At 53.1% G+C, this 13,404-nt stretch overlaps 1 protein-coding gene and 1 long non-coding RNA gene across 12 annotated transcripts; one reads left to right on the top strand and one right to left on the bottom strand.

Moving 5' to 3' along the window:
* Nucleotides 1-129: 129 nt before the first annotated feature.
* On the bottom strand, nt 130-4,968 carry CIRBP (cold inducible RNA binding protein). 11 transcript variants are annotated; one of them, XM_075736281.1, is made up of 8 exons: nt 4,833-4,968; nt 3,979-4,087; nt 3,789-3,895; nt 3,267-3,405; nt 3,083-3,167; nt 2,896-2,963; nt 449-549; nt 130-289 (listed from the first exon to the last, which is right to left on the bottom strand). In XM_075736281.1, exons 2-7 carry the CDS (start codon nt 4,079-4,081, stop codon nt 545-547), a joined length of 507 nt encoding a protein of 168 aa, XP_075592396.1. In that variant the 5' UTR covers nt 4,082-4,087; nt 4,833-4,968; the 3' UTR covers nt 130-289; nt 449-544. The 11 variants fall into 11 exon arrangements, with proteins under 11 accessions (XP_075592396.1, XP_075592397.1, XP_075592399.1 ...); XM_075736282.1 differs by having other exon boundaries at nt 2,896-2,960; XM_075736284.1 differs by having other exon boundaries at nt 3,083-3,164.
* Nucleotides 4,969-5,534: 566 nt separating this feature from the next.
* LOC142605276 (uncharacterized) lies at nt 5,535-9,774 on the top strand. The gene is made up of 3 exons (XR_012838987.1): nt 5,535-5,987; nt 6,133-6,327; nt 7,372-9,774. It is a non-coding gene; the product is annotated as an uncharacterized LOC142605276 (long non-coding RNA).
* The last annotated feature ends 3,630 nt before the right edge of the window (nt 9,775-13,404 follow it).

Genomic DNA, 13,404 nt, shown 5'->3' with positions numbered 1-13,404 from the left:
ACCTCCCCAGTCAGAACAGCGCTGGTTTATTTGGCACTTCTACCTGGGCCATACACCAGATAGCTAATTTCTGTTGCATGCCTTGGCCACAATCCGATCTTATGTTTCCCCACAAAAGTACTACAGAGATTTTTTTTTTTCCACATTCCAGTATTTTATTCTAGCTTAGTTGACTTATTTCCTCCTTCAATCGACCTATATAATAAAACCAGTAACACTGCTCAGAGCTCTTCATCTCCACCACTCCAGTCAATGGCCGTCCTCCTTGGTCTTCTGATGCATGTCATTGCTGAAATGAAATCAAGACAGTGAATTTCAAGGCAGATAAAGTCTACAGGAATTCTTACCTACAAACTACTGCTCAGACTTCACCGCTTACAGAACAGCACCGTGAAGCAGCAAGAGCCAAACATTTTGGCTCCAAACAGCCCCAGGGGCGAGATGTTACCTGGTTGGCAAACCCGTGTCTTGGTCCCGCTTCCTTGGAACAAATGCTCTCCTTCCTCAGAATCCCCGCTCGGCTTCCCCGTGGAGCATCCCGTCTTCAGCCTGCCAAAGCACAGAGGCATTAATAAGAGTATCAAGCAGAACTTTTACATCGCCACCCGCCTCCCCCAACACAAGTCACATCGTATACGAGGGTCTCACAAGCCATTCGCTGAACCCATCACATCACAGAAGCACAGTCTGGGAAAACTGTTCCGGGGCTGGCTGATGCCTTTGCTACGCCAGCCAATGTATCATTTCATCCCTAAGCAGAGAGTTAACCACTTTGACATGGCTGCTTAGGAGGTGTGGGCTATGGGAAAAAGTTAATGGCAACAAGTAGGATGGCAAAGAAAGCTACAATTAAAGTGAGCAACTTAATGAAGTCTAGGAAGATTCTCAATAGATGAACACATATCAAGTCAGGGAATTCGTTTCCCATCTTGCTTCCATACCTACTAGCAAGACATGACTGCATGCCCAACTCTGATCTGTGGAACTGAAGTTGTGCCACAAGCCAAAGGTTGCATACGGCATGGGTTAAAATTTTTCCATCAGTTGACCAAAATTGTCAAAGGAATATTTCACAGGTACATTAGACTTTCAAATGAGCTCTCAACAAGAGGAAGGATGCGGACATGAGCAAAAGGAGTTACCTCGAATTACAGGACTATTTCCACATATGAACTAGCCAAGAGAGCAGCTTTCGTCTCAGAGGTTTCTGTTGGAGGCACAACACTTCTTTTCTCCAAGGACACTGCAGTTTCCATATGCTAGCAAAGAATTCTTAGAACTTGTAAGGCAATGACAAAGCTAGCTAATTACGGCAATTTACCTACCATTGAACACTTGTCAAGCTAGTAACTAGTCCAGTTACTAAAGGGCTGATTCTTCACTACAGCTTTTCCATGTAGGCTATTTCAGTAGTTTAAGGAAACACCACTTATCCTGCCTAACACCAGCATTCCCTCGACTTCTGCTGACTTAGCTTGGAGTACTAGAACATCCTAAGGTATATACTATCAGTCCTCTGCCTCTAGACAAGTTTGACTGTTCTTATGTGAAAGTATGTTGACAAATTCACATCAAGACCGATTTCAGATTACATTCTAGCAACTGGTCAATAGATCTGGCTCGCCCTTGCACTATCGCTAGTCTTCTCTCCTCTGGCATTCTTTCTTACTTAGACTGTTCTTCAGGGATTGTGTTGTGCAATGAAATGTAAATGTCAGGAGCAGAGTTCATTTCAGACGGTCTTTTAATAGGCTTCGTAAAGCCAAAGAAAACTGTATACAAGAATCCTTTACCACTTCAAATACAATATCAATGGAATATGCATATTTCTTCCAGTAAAAAAGGACAATATAAATAAACATTTTCAAGAACCTCTTTTATGGTAAGTTTGCAAGTCTATTTCTGGGTAATTTACATCATTACAACAGTAAAAATACCGTTATGCAGGTTGAACATACAAGCAAGTTTCTCTTTAGATATATCAAGGTGGTTTGCCTTCCAATTTGTACCCAGGCTGCATTCCTACCTTGCTACACTAAAGGAATGTTACAAAAGACGAAGGTAATGCACTTTAAAAAAAAAAGTCCACAGCTTGTTCAGCTTCCAGTGAACATTGAATTAAAGGTCCTTTCTATCTCAAAAGAAACTGAATTGGGGCCCCAACTTCACAACTTTAAAAAAAACACCTTGGCTCATCATGGAGGATAAAATAAAATCTGAAGTGCTTTCAAAAAAGATTAAAAACACTTGAAAAGCAGAGCTTTCTTAAAGAAAAGTCTAATTAGACCATCTTATATCAGAAGCTGTCAGGCTGTGTTTGACAAGATTAGAACTGATAATACTACAAAAGTGAAAATACAAGTAGATGTACTACACAATAACGATTTCAGCGAAGCTCCAAAAATCTTTATAAATACAGCCATTGGAAGGACGATCTTGAGTCAGGAAGGATTTTTACTCGTTGTGTGTAGCTGAGGACAAGAAGCAGGCACAATTGTAAAGGCACTGAAGCATAGACAAGTTCCAGCATTTTACTCCCTTGCATTATTTCAGAAGCTAGTGCTAGTTTGCTACACCGTAAGAGAACTCCCCCACCCTTGATTAAAGTTTGTTAGGGCATCTGAGTTTTGTCTTAGTCTCAAGCTTGAGGAACGTATTTTAAAAACTTGCTTTGCCTTAGATCCAAGCAACTCCTACACATGCATTACAAATTAGAAACTTAAACGGCACAACCACGTCCAAAGCCTGGCAGATTGGTTCTTATGGGCAAGAACAGCAATAGTAGTACAGTCCAACTGAGCCTTACAGTATTTCCAGACTCGAGTACAGGGTCAGAAGGTTTAGAGAGTTCCTACAGCATACGTACTCATCATTCCCATTTGAACCAAGACTTACCGTAACTGTCATAGCTGTCTCTGTAGGATCCTCCTGAAGACCTGTCGCCATAGCCACCTTGACTCCTGCTGTTAAAAACATTTGTGTGCTTTATATCTGCTCAGCTGCTTCCGGAGCCCATCAACCTCTACATGTGATGCACTTCAAGAGCTTCCCAACCACCCATGAGGTGCTGCGATGACTTTACCTGCTATTATAGTAGTCTCTGGAGCCGTTATACCCTCCACTTCTGGAATCAAATCTGCTTCCACCATAGCCTCTGTCTCCACCTCCTCGAACAGACACCAGATCATGGTTTGGGTTTAGTTTTTAAGCATTCTGAGAAAAGCCATTATCAGTTCAGGAACCCCACATCCCTCATGCACACTCACCTCTAGAAAAGCCACGGCCCCGACCTCTGCCACCACGGAAAAAACCTCTGCCCCCAGAAGACCCCCCTCTGTATCCACGAGATCTGTTCTCTGATGATTTTCCAGCCTGATCAACTCTGATCTGACGTCCATCTACAGACTAACAAACAGAAAAAAGATATTGATATTGAAGCATTTAAATAGCAGAGCACATAGACAATGAGCTACACAGCTTCAGTACCGGAATTTACTAGTTCTCACCAAAAAAGGTTTTATTTAATATCACAACTAAGCCAACTATGCAAGTGAACTGATGTTCAAACAGTATTCACAGGCATTCCTATAAAGTGTTGCTATTTTTATGTCATATAAGTCAACTCATGAAAATTTAGTCATTTATTCTTCACTATTTCTATCACTTTGTTGTTTTAAGACCCTGGTATTTACCTGGTTTTCTACATGGCATTGAACAGAAACACGTATTTCCAACATCTCTTCCTACATTTTAAGGAAATCAAGCAAGCAGTTCCAAAGCCTCCTTACCTTTCCATTCATGGCCATCATTGCATCTTTAGCATCATCTATATTTTCAAAAGTAACAAAGCCGAAACCTCTGGATCTCTGAGTCTCTCTGTCTTTCACCACAACAACTATAAAGAGGGAGAAAAGCATCAGCACCTGTGCAATCCAACAGATTCACAAAAGCCATCACAGGTGGGTGCTGCCATCTTACCTTCAGAAATCTGCCCGTATTTCGAGAAGACTTGTTCCAATGACTGCTCATTGGTGTCAAAACTCAGTCCACCGACAAAGAGTTTTCCCTCATCTGATGCCATTCTGACCTGCAAAGCCAACAAATCCTAAGTCAGTAACTCAAAAAAACCCAAACCAACAAACACCATTCCCACAAGATCTGAAAGATTCACTTGGTTAGAATACCACCAATAATCTCACACTCGTACCACACGCTCAAACCCCGTGAACCAGCGGAGGATTCTCCGGGCTGGCACCGGGACACAGCCGGGGGTGCAGGCCTGGAGCAGGACGCCAGCAGAGCGGCCTGGCCGCCCGCCCAGCCAGCATAGGCAGGGTCCGGAGGCCGTCTCCTGCCCCGACAGGCTCCCTCCGCGGCCGGTAGGCCCTCACGGCACGGTGGCCCCCCACGGCACTATGCCAGGCCGCGGCCCCGCTGCTCCCAGGGCCCACCGCGCATGCGCGCTCCGCCGAGCTCCCGCGGCCCGACTGCCACCCCTCCCTCACGGCCCGCCCACTTGGCGCAGGCGCAGTCCGACGCCCCGCCTCCCACCCGCCGCCATTTTGCATGGCCGAGGCTCGTCGCCATTTTGTTTCCGAGCACACATTTTACCCTTCCCCTGACCCCTCTACCCCCCCAGCAACCAGCCGGGACAGCTCCACAGGGCTCCCCACAGCCGCAGAGGACATCCATGCCGCGGGACGGGTGCCCCATTCCGGACTCCCCTGGGTAGCAAGCCCTCCACTCCTAAGACGCATTTCCTTGAGCTCTGGCGCTCCGAACCTCCCCGGCCCAGCCCGGCCGCAGCCCGCCCATCGCGGCGGGCACCTTACCGGTGCCCTGGAGGTGCGGAGATCCACACAACACTTCAAAGCTTCAGCGCGATGTACGCTGAGGCTGGCGGGGAGGCGGTTTATAAACGCCGGCGCTGTGCTCCGCCCATCTCATGAATATGCAGATTAACCCCACTGCAAGGCGGGGCGATGACGCTACCAAAGCGCTGCCGCCGCTGCACCACCTGATTGGGCTGGACCTTGTTAATATTCATGAGACCCGACAGGGGCGAGGGGAGGAGGGAGCGAAAACAAAACCGCTGTATTCCCCCTGCCGTCCCCTCCTCCAACGTGGGGGCGGGGCGCGGAGTGCGGCGCCGATTGGTTAGGAGCGCGGAGACCGTCGGCCGGGAGAGCCCCTGTGAGAGGAAACGAAGTGGAGGCAGCTGATTGGCTGGGGGACGCCCCGGCCCCGCCCTCCCTGGCGGCCGGCACGCCGAAGGGGGCGTGTCCGCGCTGCCCCAGTTTCGCGCCCTTCTCGGCAATGCGGCGGCTGCAGACAAAGGGGCCGCCTGAGGGGGCCGCCGCCATTTTGGGTGGCGAGCGCTGCCGGCCCCGGCCTCCCCCTCCTCCTCGGCCGTTCTCCCAGCCCCTCAGGGCCCTGCCGCCTCCTCTCTCTTCCCTCCTCCGTGGGAGGCGGCGAGGGGGGGGGGGGGGCGACCTGGCCCCGGCCCCGGCCCCGGCCCCGGCCCCGGCCCCGGCCCCGGCGTAGTGGGGCCGGAGCTCTGCATCCCGTGGAGGCCCTTCCTGTCGTCTCGTCTCCCTAGGCCTCGGTACTCACGCTCGTTACCAGGCTGTGGCTCCGTGGTATGGCGGTAGGTCCCCTCGTCCCTGGCAGGCCCAGAGTCACGTCCCTGTCACCTCCCATGCCTCCGCGGGCAGGCTGCCGGCAGAGTCCCTCCGGGGAGGCCGCAGGGTTAGAAAGGGATTCCGCCTTCCCCTGTGGCAGGGCAGGGTGAAGAACCATACAGCAGCCCCTGTTCGGAGGGCTCTGCCGGTGCCTCCACCCACACACATGCTCGGGAGAGCGGCACAAGGAATGTGAAAAGCAGCCCCATGACTGGTTCCAAAGCATAAATGGTTTTGTGTTATAAAAGGAGTTTGCTCAACCCGGTTTGACTGAAGTGTTTAAAAAAACCCTGGGGTTTTTCTAAGGTAAGAATGCCTTCAGCATTAAAAACTTCTTTATTGAAAGGGGAAACTGACAAGCACGTGTTTCTGCAACGGACTATGCTGGTTTAAAAACACCTCAAAATAAAATTTTTCCAGTTTTTCATACAATAACTACAATCTCGTCTAGAAAATGCAGAACAGTATTTTAAAAGATCTGCGAGGAAGAGACGCAGGAGGAAAACGACAGCCTGCAGACAAGAGCTGGAAAAGGAGGCTGGAAGCAGACAAGACTAGGAGGACAGGTCTGTGGAAGTCGCCTCGGCTGTCCCCTGCCCGGAGCCAGGACCCGGCCGCATCAGCTCAGCCTCGGAGCAAGGAGCCGGTAATTTCCTTTGCAGTTTGTAGCAGCAGAAGTTTGCGCGCCCCTAGCTCCCTCCTGCACCTGGGTGGTGCTCAGAGCAGGCTCGCAGGGAATAACACCACCGGAGTTCTTTAAATCAGGGCTGTTTGTTCACACATAACGCTATTGACTTCCTAATGGAGGGCTGAGAGTAAAAAGAAACCCCAGTGAAATGCAAAGGAGTCTTCTGTCTGCTATTGTTCTGTAAAAGCAGCGAGTACCCCTCCTCGGCCTGGCAGAGTAAGGAAATTGGGCTTTTCCTCTCTGAGTTGTTGTTAGACCTTTTGGGATCTGCAGGAAAAGGGGTTGTTTTGTACACAAGCGCGTGTAGTAATTATGAAATACAGAGGAATCTCGGTATTGCACTCTGCCCAAATCTCGGCTGTTGTACACACAAAAATAGGTGTTTCGTTACTTCTCAGCGTGGCTCTCACAACAGCATGCTGTCTGCGGGTTTTGTGTTATGGCACTATGGCATCGGCGGTTTTGCCAAGCGTAAGGGGCCAGCAGGGACGGCACAGCGCAGCCTCGCGCTGCCAGCTGCCACCAAAGTGCTCAGAAGCATGTAAAAAAGCCCAATACTGAGGTACCAATCGAATACTATTTTTTTCTTACCGTGAAAAAAGCTTACTAACTTTCCAGTCCTGAGAGCAAATTAACAACATAGAGTAATGATAACATACATTTTATAGATATACAATTAAGTGTATCTGATACGTTTAGCTGTAAAATGAGAGGAAAAGGTTTGATACTCAGAAAATGTTAGACCAATAGTTAAAAACAGGATGAAACTGTGAATAGAAGGATAGAGTAGTACAATATTTTATGCAAATGAAAAAAAACCTGTTTCCTGATTTGAGGAAGGCATTTCAATTTTAAACTCTGGGTTTGAATTATTGAATAAGCCCGGGTTATTTTTTAATTCTACCTAATTTTGCATGGTCCATCTGTGCACCAGTTGTGGCCTGAAGGAGCAAGGAGGCTTGTCTACCATTACAGACTGCAAATCAGTTTTTGCCTTTCCAGAGGGAAGAAGAGAGCCCAGCCCTGAGCTTGCATCCCCGGCATTTTGATTAGAGACGTGTTAACGTGAGTGCTTCTGGTCCGTGATGAGGGCAGATAAAGTGACCTTGACGCACGGAGCCATTTTCTGAGCGACAGCAAGGACAGCCACCCTGGGATGCTGGAGGGAGGAGCAGTGCTGTGCCACCGGCCTGTTCCCAAGACCGCAGATGTTGAGGGACCAGCGCTGGGTTTAATTGGGTTTTTAACTCCTTGTGCAAAGCTAGCACTGGTCGGGTGTTTTGAAAATAGCGCTGCTTGTTCACCTTCCCATGCCACTTCAGGGGAATTTTAGTCCTGGCAGGATGAAAGGACCAGCGTAGCTCCTGTGACAGTGAACAGTGACTGCAGCTCTGCCCAGATTTGTCCCCAAAAGTGTGGTTTTGTCCTCCTCGGGTGTGCACTGGTGCCTTTGATGCCGATGGAGTCAGACAAGGTGAAAGCTGGGCTGAATCGAGATTGTCCTGTGCTGCTGTCCCAGTTCTGCTCTCGGGAGGGTTCCCGTGCTCCAGATCCGCTTATTCCTCCCTGCCTGGTCTGGGGCACAAGACGCAGCATATGTCACTTCTGCCTGCAAACAGGCAGCTGCAGTGGTGCAGTCAGGGGCTCCTGCCCTTCCCGAGGGGCTCTGGCATGGCTCATCTCCACACAGACCACGGGGCTGCACAGGTAACTCACCTGGCACGTTTCACAGCTTGTTACGGCTGTTAATTAAGCAGTGAGACGTAACGAGTGTCATTTATGGCGCTAGAGCAAACCCTGGAGCAGCCCCTTGGCTGGAGGATCCCAAAGCACCTGGCACCCAGGAAGGAGCATGCAGAGTTAACGCCACACCGTTCCCAAGCGAGCGTTCCTGTGCGAGTTTCGGGGCCGAGAGCCTAGCACCTCGTTAAAGCTCAGCACCTCATTAGTCTTCCCTGGCCAAAGCCCGTCTTCAGTCCCCTGTAGCTGTCTGGGAGCAGGGACCATGGCCGCAGTGACCTAATATGGTGAAAGCGCTGGCGCTTCGTCAAGGACCACAAATAGCCGTCTTGAGACGCGCTCTTCAAAGCGGAGCCTGTGTCTTCATACACGTAGGCTGTGGTGCGCAATCATCATTAAATAGTAAATCACAAGAGGCTGGAGGCATCTCGGGGATCATCTTGTCTTGAATGAAGCGACCTCATGCCTGACTGCTGTTTTTCTCACCCACTTTCAAAATCTCCAGCAACAGAGATTACGGTACCAAACATCACAGAAACGAAAATACTTACTTCCTGAGAGCCCCCCCCTTCCAGCAGCATGTCAGCATTTAGCGCCGCATGGAAATACGCTCGGGGAGCACCAACAGAATGCGATGTGCGGAAGGCCTGCCCTGCCCTCGCCTTCCCTGCGCTGCCTGGAGCTACATGGGTCTCCCTCCTGCACCTGAGGGAGTTTTGCCTCAGGTGCACCCTGCAGCCCAGCAGCCTTCCCCTTTTTGGGGGTCCCCACTGAACAACACAGTGCCTGTGTTTGTAGGGACCCTTCTCCCATCCCCTGCACCCACCACCCTTTTCCACGGCACACAGCAGTTTGGCATTTGCCGCGCAGCAGCTCTGAACCTGCTCGGCAGCCCCGGCACCTGCTCAGAAGACAGAGCTGGGAGCTGAGGGCAGAGCGGAGGCGGCTGCCCCGGGTGCCGCTCTGATGAGGTTCCCAAACCCCAGAGCTGCCCCACACCCCCTGGGTGCCGGGGGCAAGGTGCTCCCTGGAGGGATGGGGGGAGCGCAGGGTGGAAGCACAGGGGTGGACGGGCACCCGAGGGCCCTGCAGCAGCACTGGCGGACTCTGCTTTCTGGACTGTGGCTTGCACGGGCCCCATGGCAGCAGGACGGGAGAGGGAACAAACTCCACACAGCGTGCCTGGGCTCTGTGCTCCGGCGTCGTGTCCCTCCCCAGCAGCTGAAGCGCCCAGGACCACCCTCCCTGCAAGCACGGCAGCAGGGGCGCAGCTGGAGGAGGTGGTGGGGGCGAGCATGGCTGCTGCCGCAGAGCCTGCCAGCACAGACTGCGCCGGTGGAACAGCCGCCTCCTCTCCCTTTGTTTTGGATTGCAGGGAAAGAGGGAATGTGAGGCTGGACTGAACCAGGGCCCCTGGCCCCCACCACACCTACAGCTCCTTCCCACCTCCGTGTGAGGCCAGCATGCAGAGCCATCCCCTGCGCCTGAGCCTCTGTTCCCCTCCCTGACCCTTTCTGTCCCCAGGACTCTGCCCTGCACAGTCTCAGCACCAGCCTTGGACCCCCAAGCAAGGAGTGGAATACTGAGCCGGTTCTGAATTAGGGAACTGGCAGTCCCAAAGCCCACAGGAAAAAAAAAATACTCCCTTCTCTCTTACTACTTTCCCTGAGGGAGTTGCTTATCCAGCTTTGCTGTTTGAAAAAAAAAGCCCTGACGCAATCATGCCGTTGCCATGGCAAAAAGCGTTGCTGCTGCTTTTTCCTCTGTGAGTTACTGTGACCAGGATTTACCGAGTTGTAGGACAAAGCCACAGCGAGCAAAGGGATCAGATCCGCAGCAAGGCTTGCACAAAGCTGCGTGGAATCTGGGCTGGCACACATTACCTAAGGCGGGGGTGGAGGGGTGTACAACAGCGTGGGAACACCCAAACCTGAGCAGTGTTGGGACGTGAGTTCAGTTCCCACTCCACCATGGCCAGAGCTCAGCCTCTGCCATTCCAGGCTGCTTCTCCCTCTTGTGCATCTTCCTGAGTGACCACCCTGATCTTGGGACCCCAGTTCTCCGTTGCTCCATCCCTGTTGCATACACCAGCGAGGAATGAATCCAGAGCTGGGTACAGAGCGGTCTCGCCTCATTTTAGAAGCAGCACACCCTTCATGCGGGGGTAGGTACCCGCACGCAGCGGGAGGAGGCCAGCTCGCAGACAGGGAGCTGCGGGATGCAGAAGGCATCGCCTGCAGGAGGTACAGCCCCGGCTGCTGCTCATCAGTGCCGGTTTGGAGCTGGTACCAGGGAAGGCAGACCCCAGGCTGTGGGGATTCATGTGCAGGAGCTGCTGCTGGAACAGCACCACTCAGAGCGATCAGCCCTGGGCAGCTCCTTCAGAAACATCTCCTGAAGGGCAGAGCCCGTTCCTGTTCTGCTGGGCTCTCTGGGTGCCCTGGCAGGAGGAAGGGAGACAAACTGGACCCCGAGCAGCTCAGGGGAGCAGGCCCGGGAGACCTGGAGAAGGGCGGCACCCCCAGACCGCAGAAACCCAGACTTGGGACAGAGCCCCCCACATGATGCTGCGTGCCTCCGGGGAGGTGATTCGGGGCCAGGGATGCTGGTGCACCCAGGCTGAGGTTAGGAGGATGGTGAAAATAGCATGTGGTAACCAAGGCAACAATGTAAATGGCTTGGCTCGAAGAAGCAGTTTTATCAGGGACTGATGCCGTGCTGCTCAGCCAGATTATGGAAAGCGAAATCCTCTGTTGTCACACCATCAATACCTGTCCAAATAGAGCCAAAATTCAGAAACAGCTGAACACAAGTGCTGCATCACACCTGAAAAGCTGCAAGATCTCTTTTGGGGCGCACAGCAACAAGGGCCATACCTTGTCTCCCCTTCATGCTGCTGCTCCGTATTAAGGATCCGTCCGCAGCTGTCAGACGCCTGCGCAGCCACGATGATTCCCCCTCGTACCCAGCCCAGCCTCTGACCCCAGCTGCACGTTGGGCTGACACTTCGCCCCTTGCGAAGCAAACTGGCTTTGGGGTCTGATGCTGACATGGCGGCAGGGATTTGCACATCAGTAGCAGCAGTTGGTTTGCCGCCCTAGCTGAAGGGCAGATCAATTCTCGTGCCGTTAACAGCTCCATGCTACAGTGCGAGCAGCCTAGGATCATCTCAGGGCCCCGCAGAAAGTGCAGCTCAGCCTCCCTTCATTCTGTCCCCAGGCTTTTGGAGGGCTGAAGTACACCGGCTCTCATTGTTTGCTTCTGTGGTGGTTGCAGCTTTCGGCTCCTCTTCAGGGCCCTCAGGGACATCTGGAAGAGCCCAGGCTTTCTGCAGAGCCCACACCTCTCTGTGCCACAGCCGTGGCCGTGCCCCGCTCCCCTCCGCAGGCTGCCAGAAGCTCCGTGGCACACAGTGGCTCTGGTGAGAGCCTCGTCAACCCACCTGGGCATTTGCAGTAAATTTGTACCTTTTTCTTCTAGTGTTACCAGCTTGCAGGCATCAGCGCTTGCATTACAGCCGCTGTTTATGCAGCGATGCTTTACTGGCACCAGACCTTTCACCTCCCGGCTCTGCTGCGCTGCAGAGCCCGGCTGTGCCATGGGTTTGGTGCAGCAGCACTGGCTGCTCACACCCACGGGATCCCGGGCTGCCCAGAAAACCCAGGAGAGGGGGCCTGCCCTGGCTGCTGCCCCTTCTAGCAGGGCCCTACCGGGCTCCCTGGGTAGGCTCTTCCCCCCTCATCCGCATCTGCCGGGGTCCCCCAGTGCAAAACGTGGCTACTTCTGCTTGGAAAAAGCAGCAGCAGAGAGAGACGTGCTTTTTCTCTCCCACCTTCACTCCTGTCAACCTACCAGCTGTATTAAGGACTCATCTCGGTTATATAAGCTCTCATTAATCATCATCTAAGAGTATTTGCAGCATAGGAGTTGTTAAGGTCAGGAGATGCTACCCAAGGAAACAATAAACAAACTTCCACTGTGCAAACACTGAGTGACCTTGCAGGACAGAGGGCTTTGGCTGCAGGAAGGTTTTTATCCACAGTCCATAGGGGAAAAAAAACCTGTCAGGAACACGTATCTCCCTCCAAGAAGGGATGGAATACCCACCGAGGTGAGCCAGCCTGGGGCTGGAGAAATCAGAGCTTTTCCACACACCTTGGCCCCCTCCACGCGCTCACGCACCCCGCAGGACTGAGCGGCACTGCTGGCACACTGGTGTTTGCTGCCACGCTTTGCAACAGGGCTGGTGGTCTTGTACCTCCCGGGCCCGTGCAGGGGGGTCCCAGGGCTCCCCAGGACACCCGGTGTGTCCCCTGGCTCCCTTTTTGCTCGTCAGCGGGTCCCCATGGGCTGCCATTTCCCTGCTGCGAGGGCAAGTGAACGTAAATCACCTTGAGACGCACAGAGAAGCACAGCCCTTCCTGAGCGGCTTTGCTGCCATCGACGCAAGGAGCAGTGCGGCGGAGCGAGCCGGGATTCTGCAGGAACAGCCACGATTGCAGAAAGCCCTGAACTGCAGCATCAACATTTCTGCCTGCCCAGAAGGTTCCCGCACCCTCGCATGAGCTCATCCTGCACCGTCCCCCCCTTTGGTGCCTCCCCGCTCCGCCAGCAACAGAAGCCAGGCTGTAACCCAAGCTCTCCCCGAGCCCTCCGCGCTGCAGAGGAGGAATGAGAAACAACAGCAGAACAGATTCTTGGCTGTCTGGGTCACTTTCTCCCCGCGCTGCCTCTTGTGAAGCTCCAAGTCATGCGACTCCTTCTCTTTTTTTTTTCCCCCTTAAGGCAGGGAAATGAGTTGGGAAAGTTCCCCCCCCCCCCCCCCCGCCCCGCTCTCCCCTGCGAGCTGATCTGAGTGAAGGCAGGTAGAGGCGACGTCTCTGCCTCCAGCAGCACCGCGCCTGCCCGGGGAGCCATGTGTTTGCAGGGAAAGGCCAGATTTTGGCATTGCACAGGCAACCCAGCATGGCCACCCTGGGCAGGGGGAGCGATTCCTGGAGCGAGGAGCTTTTTGGGGGAGCTCGGCAGACCCCGGCATCCTTTGTCTTTGCAGTTACCACCCCACCTTGCTTCACCCGTAACTTGTGCCATCAGGTTACCCCAGTGCTGTGGACAGCCAACCCCGCTGCCACGTCCCAGGGATGGCACCGGCACGTAGCCCCCCTCTGCACTGGAAATCCTCCCCCTCCCCCAGCCACCACGAGCCCCAAAAGCGCTGGAAAGCTGCAGCCAGCTACTAATTAAACAGCCCGGCACTGCCCCAGAAAGCTGAGCGCTCCCCCGGCATCACTGCCG

The sequence above is a fragment of the Balearica regulorum genome, chromosome 26 (assembly GCF_011004875.1).
Source record: "Balearica regulorum gibbericeps isolate bBalReg1 chromosome 26, bBalReg1.pri, whole genome shotgun sequence".
Taxonomy (NCBI): Eukaryota; Metazoa; Chordata; class Aves; order Gruiformes; family Gruidae; genus Balearica; species Balearica regulorum.
The sequence above is the reverse complement of the archived record's forward strand: the minus strand, read 5'-3'. Positions and strand labels throughout refer to the sequence as shown.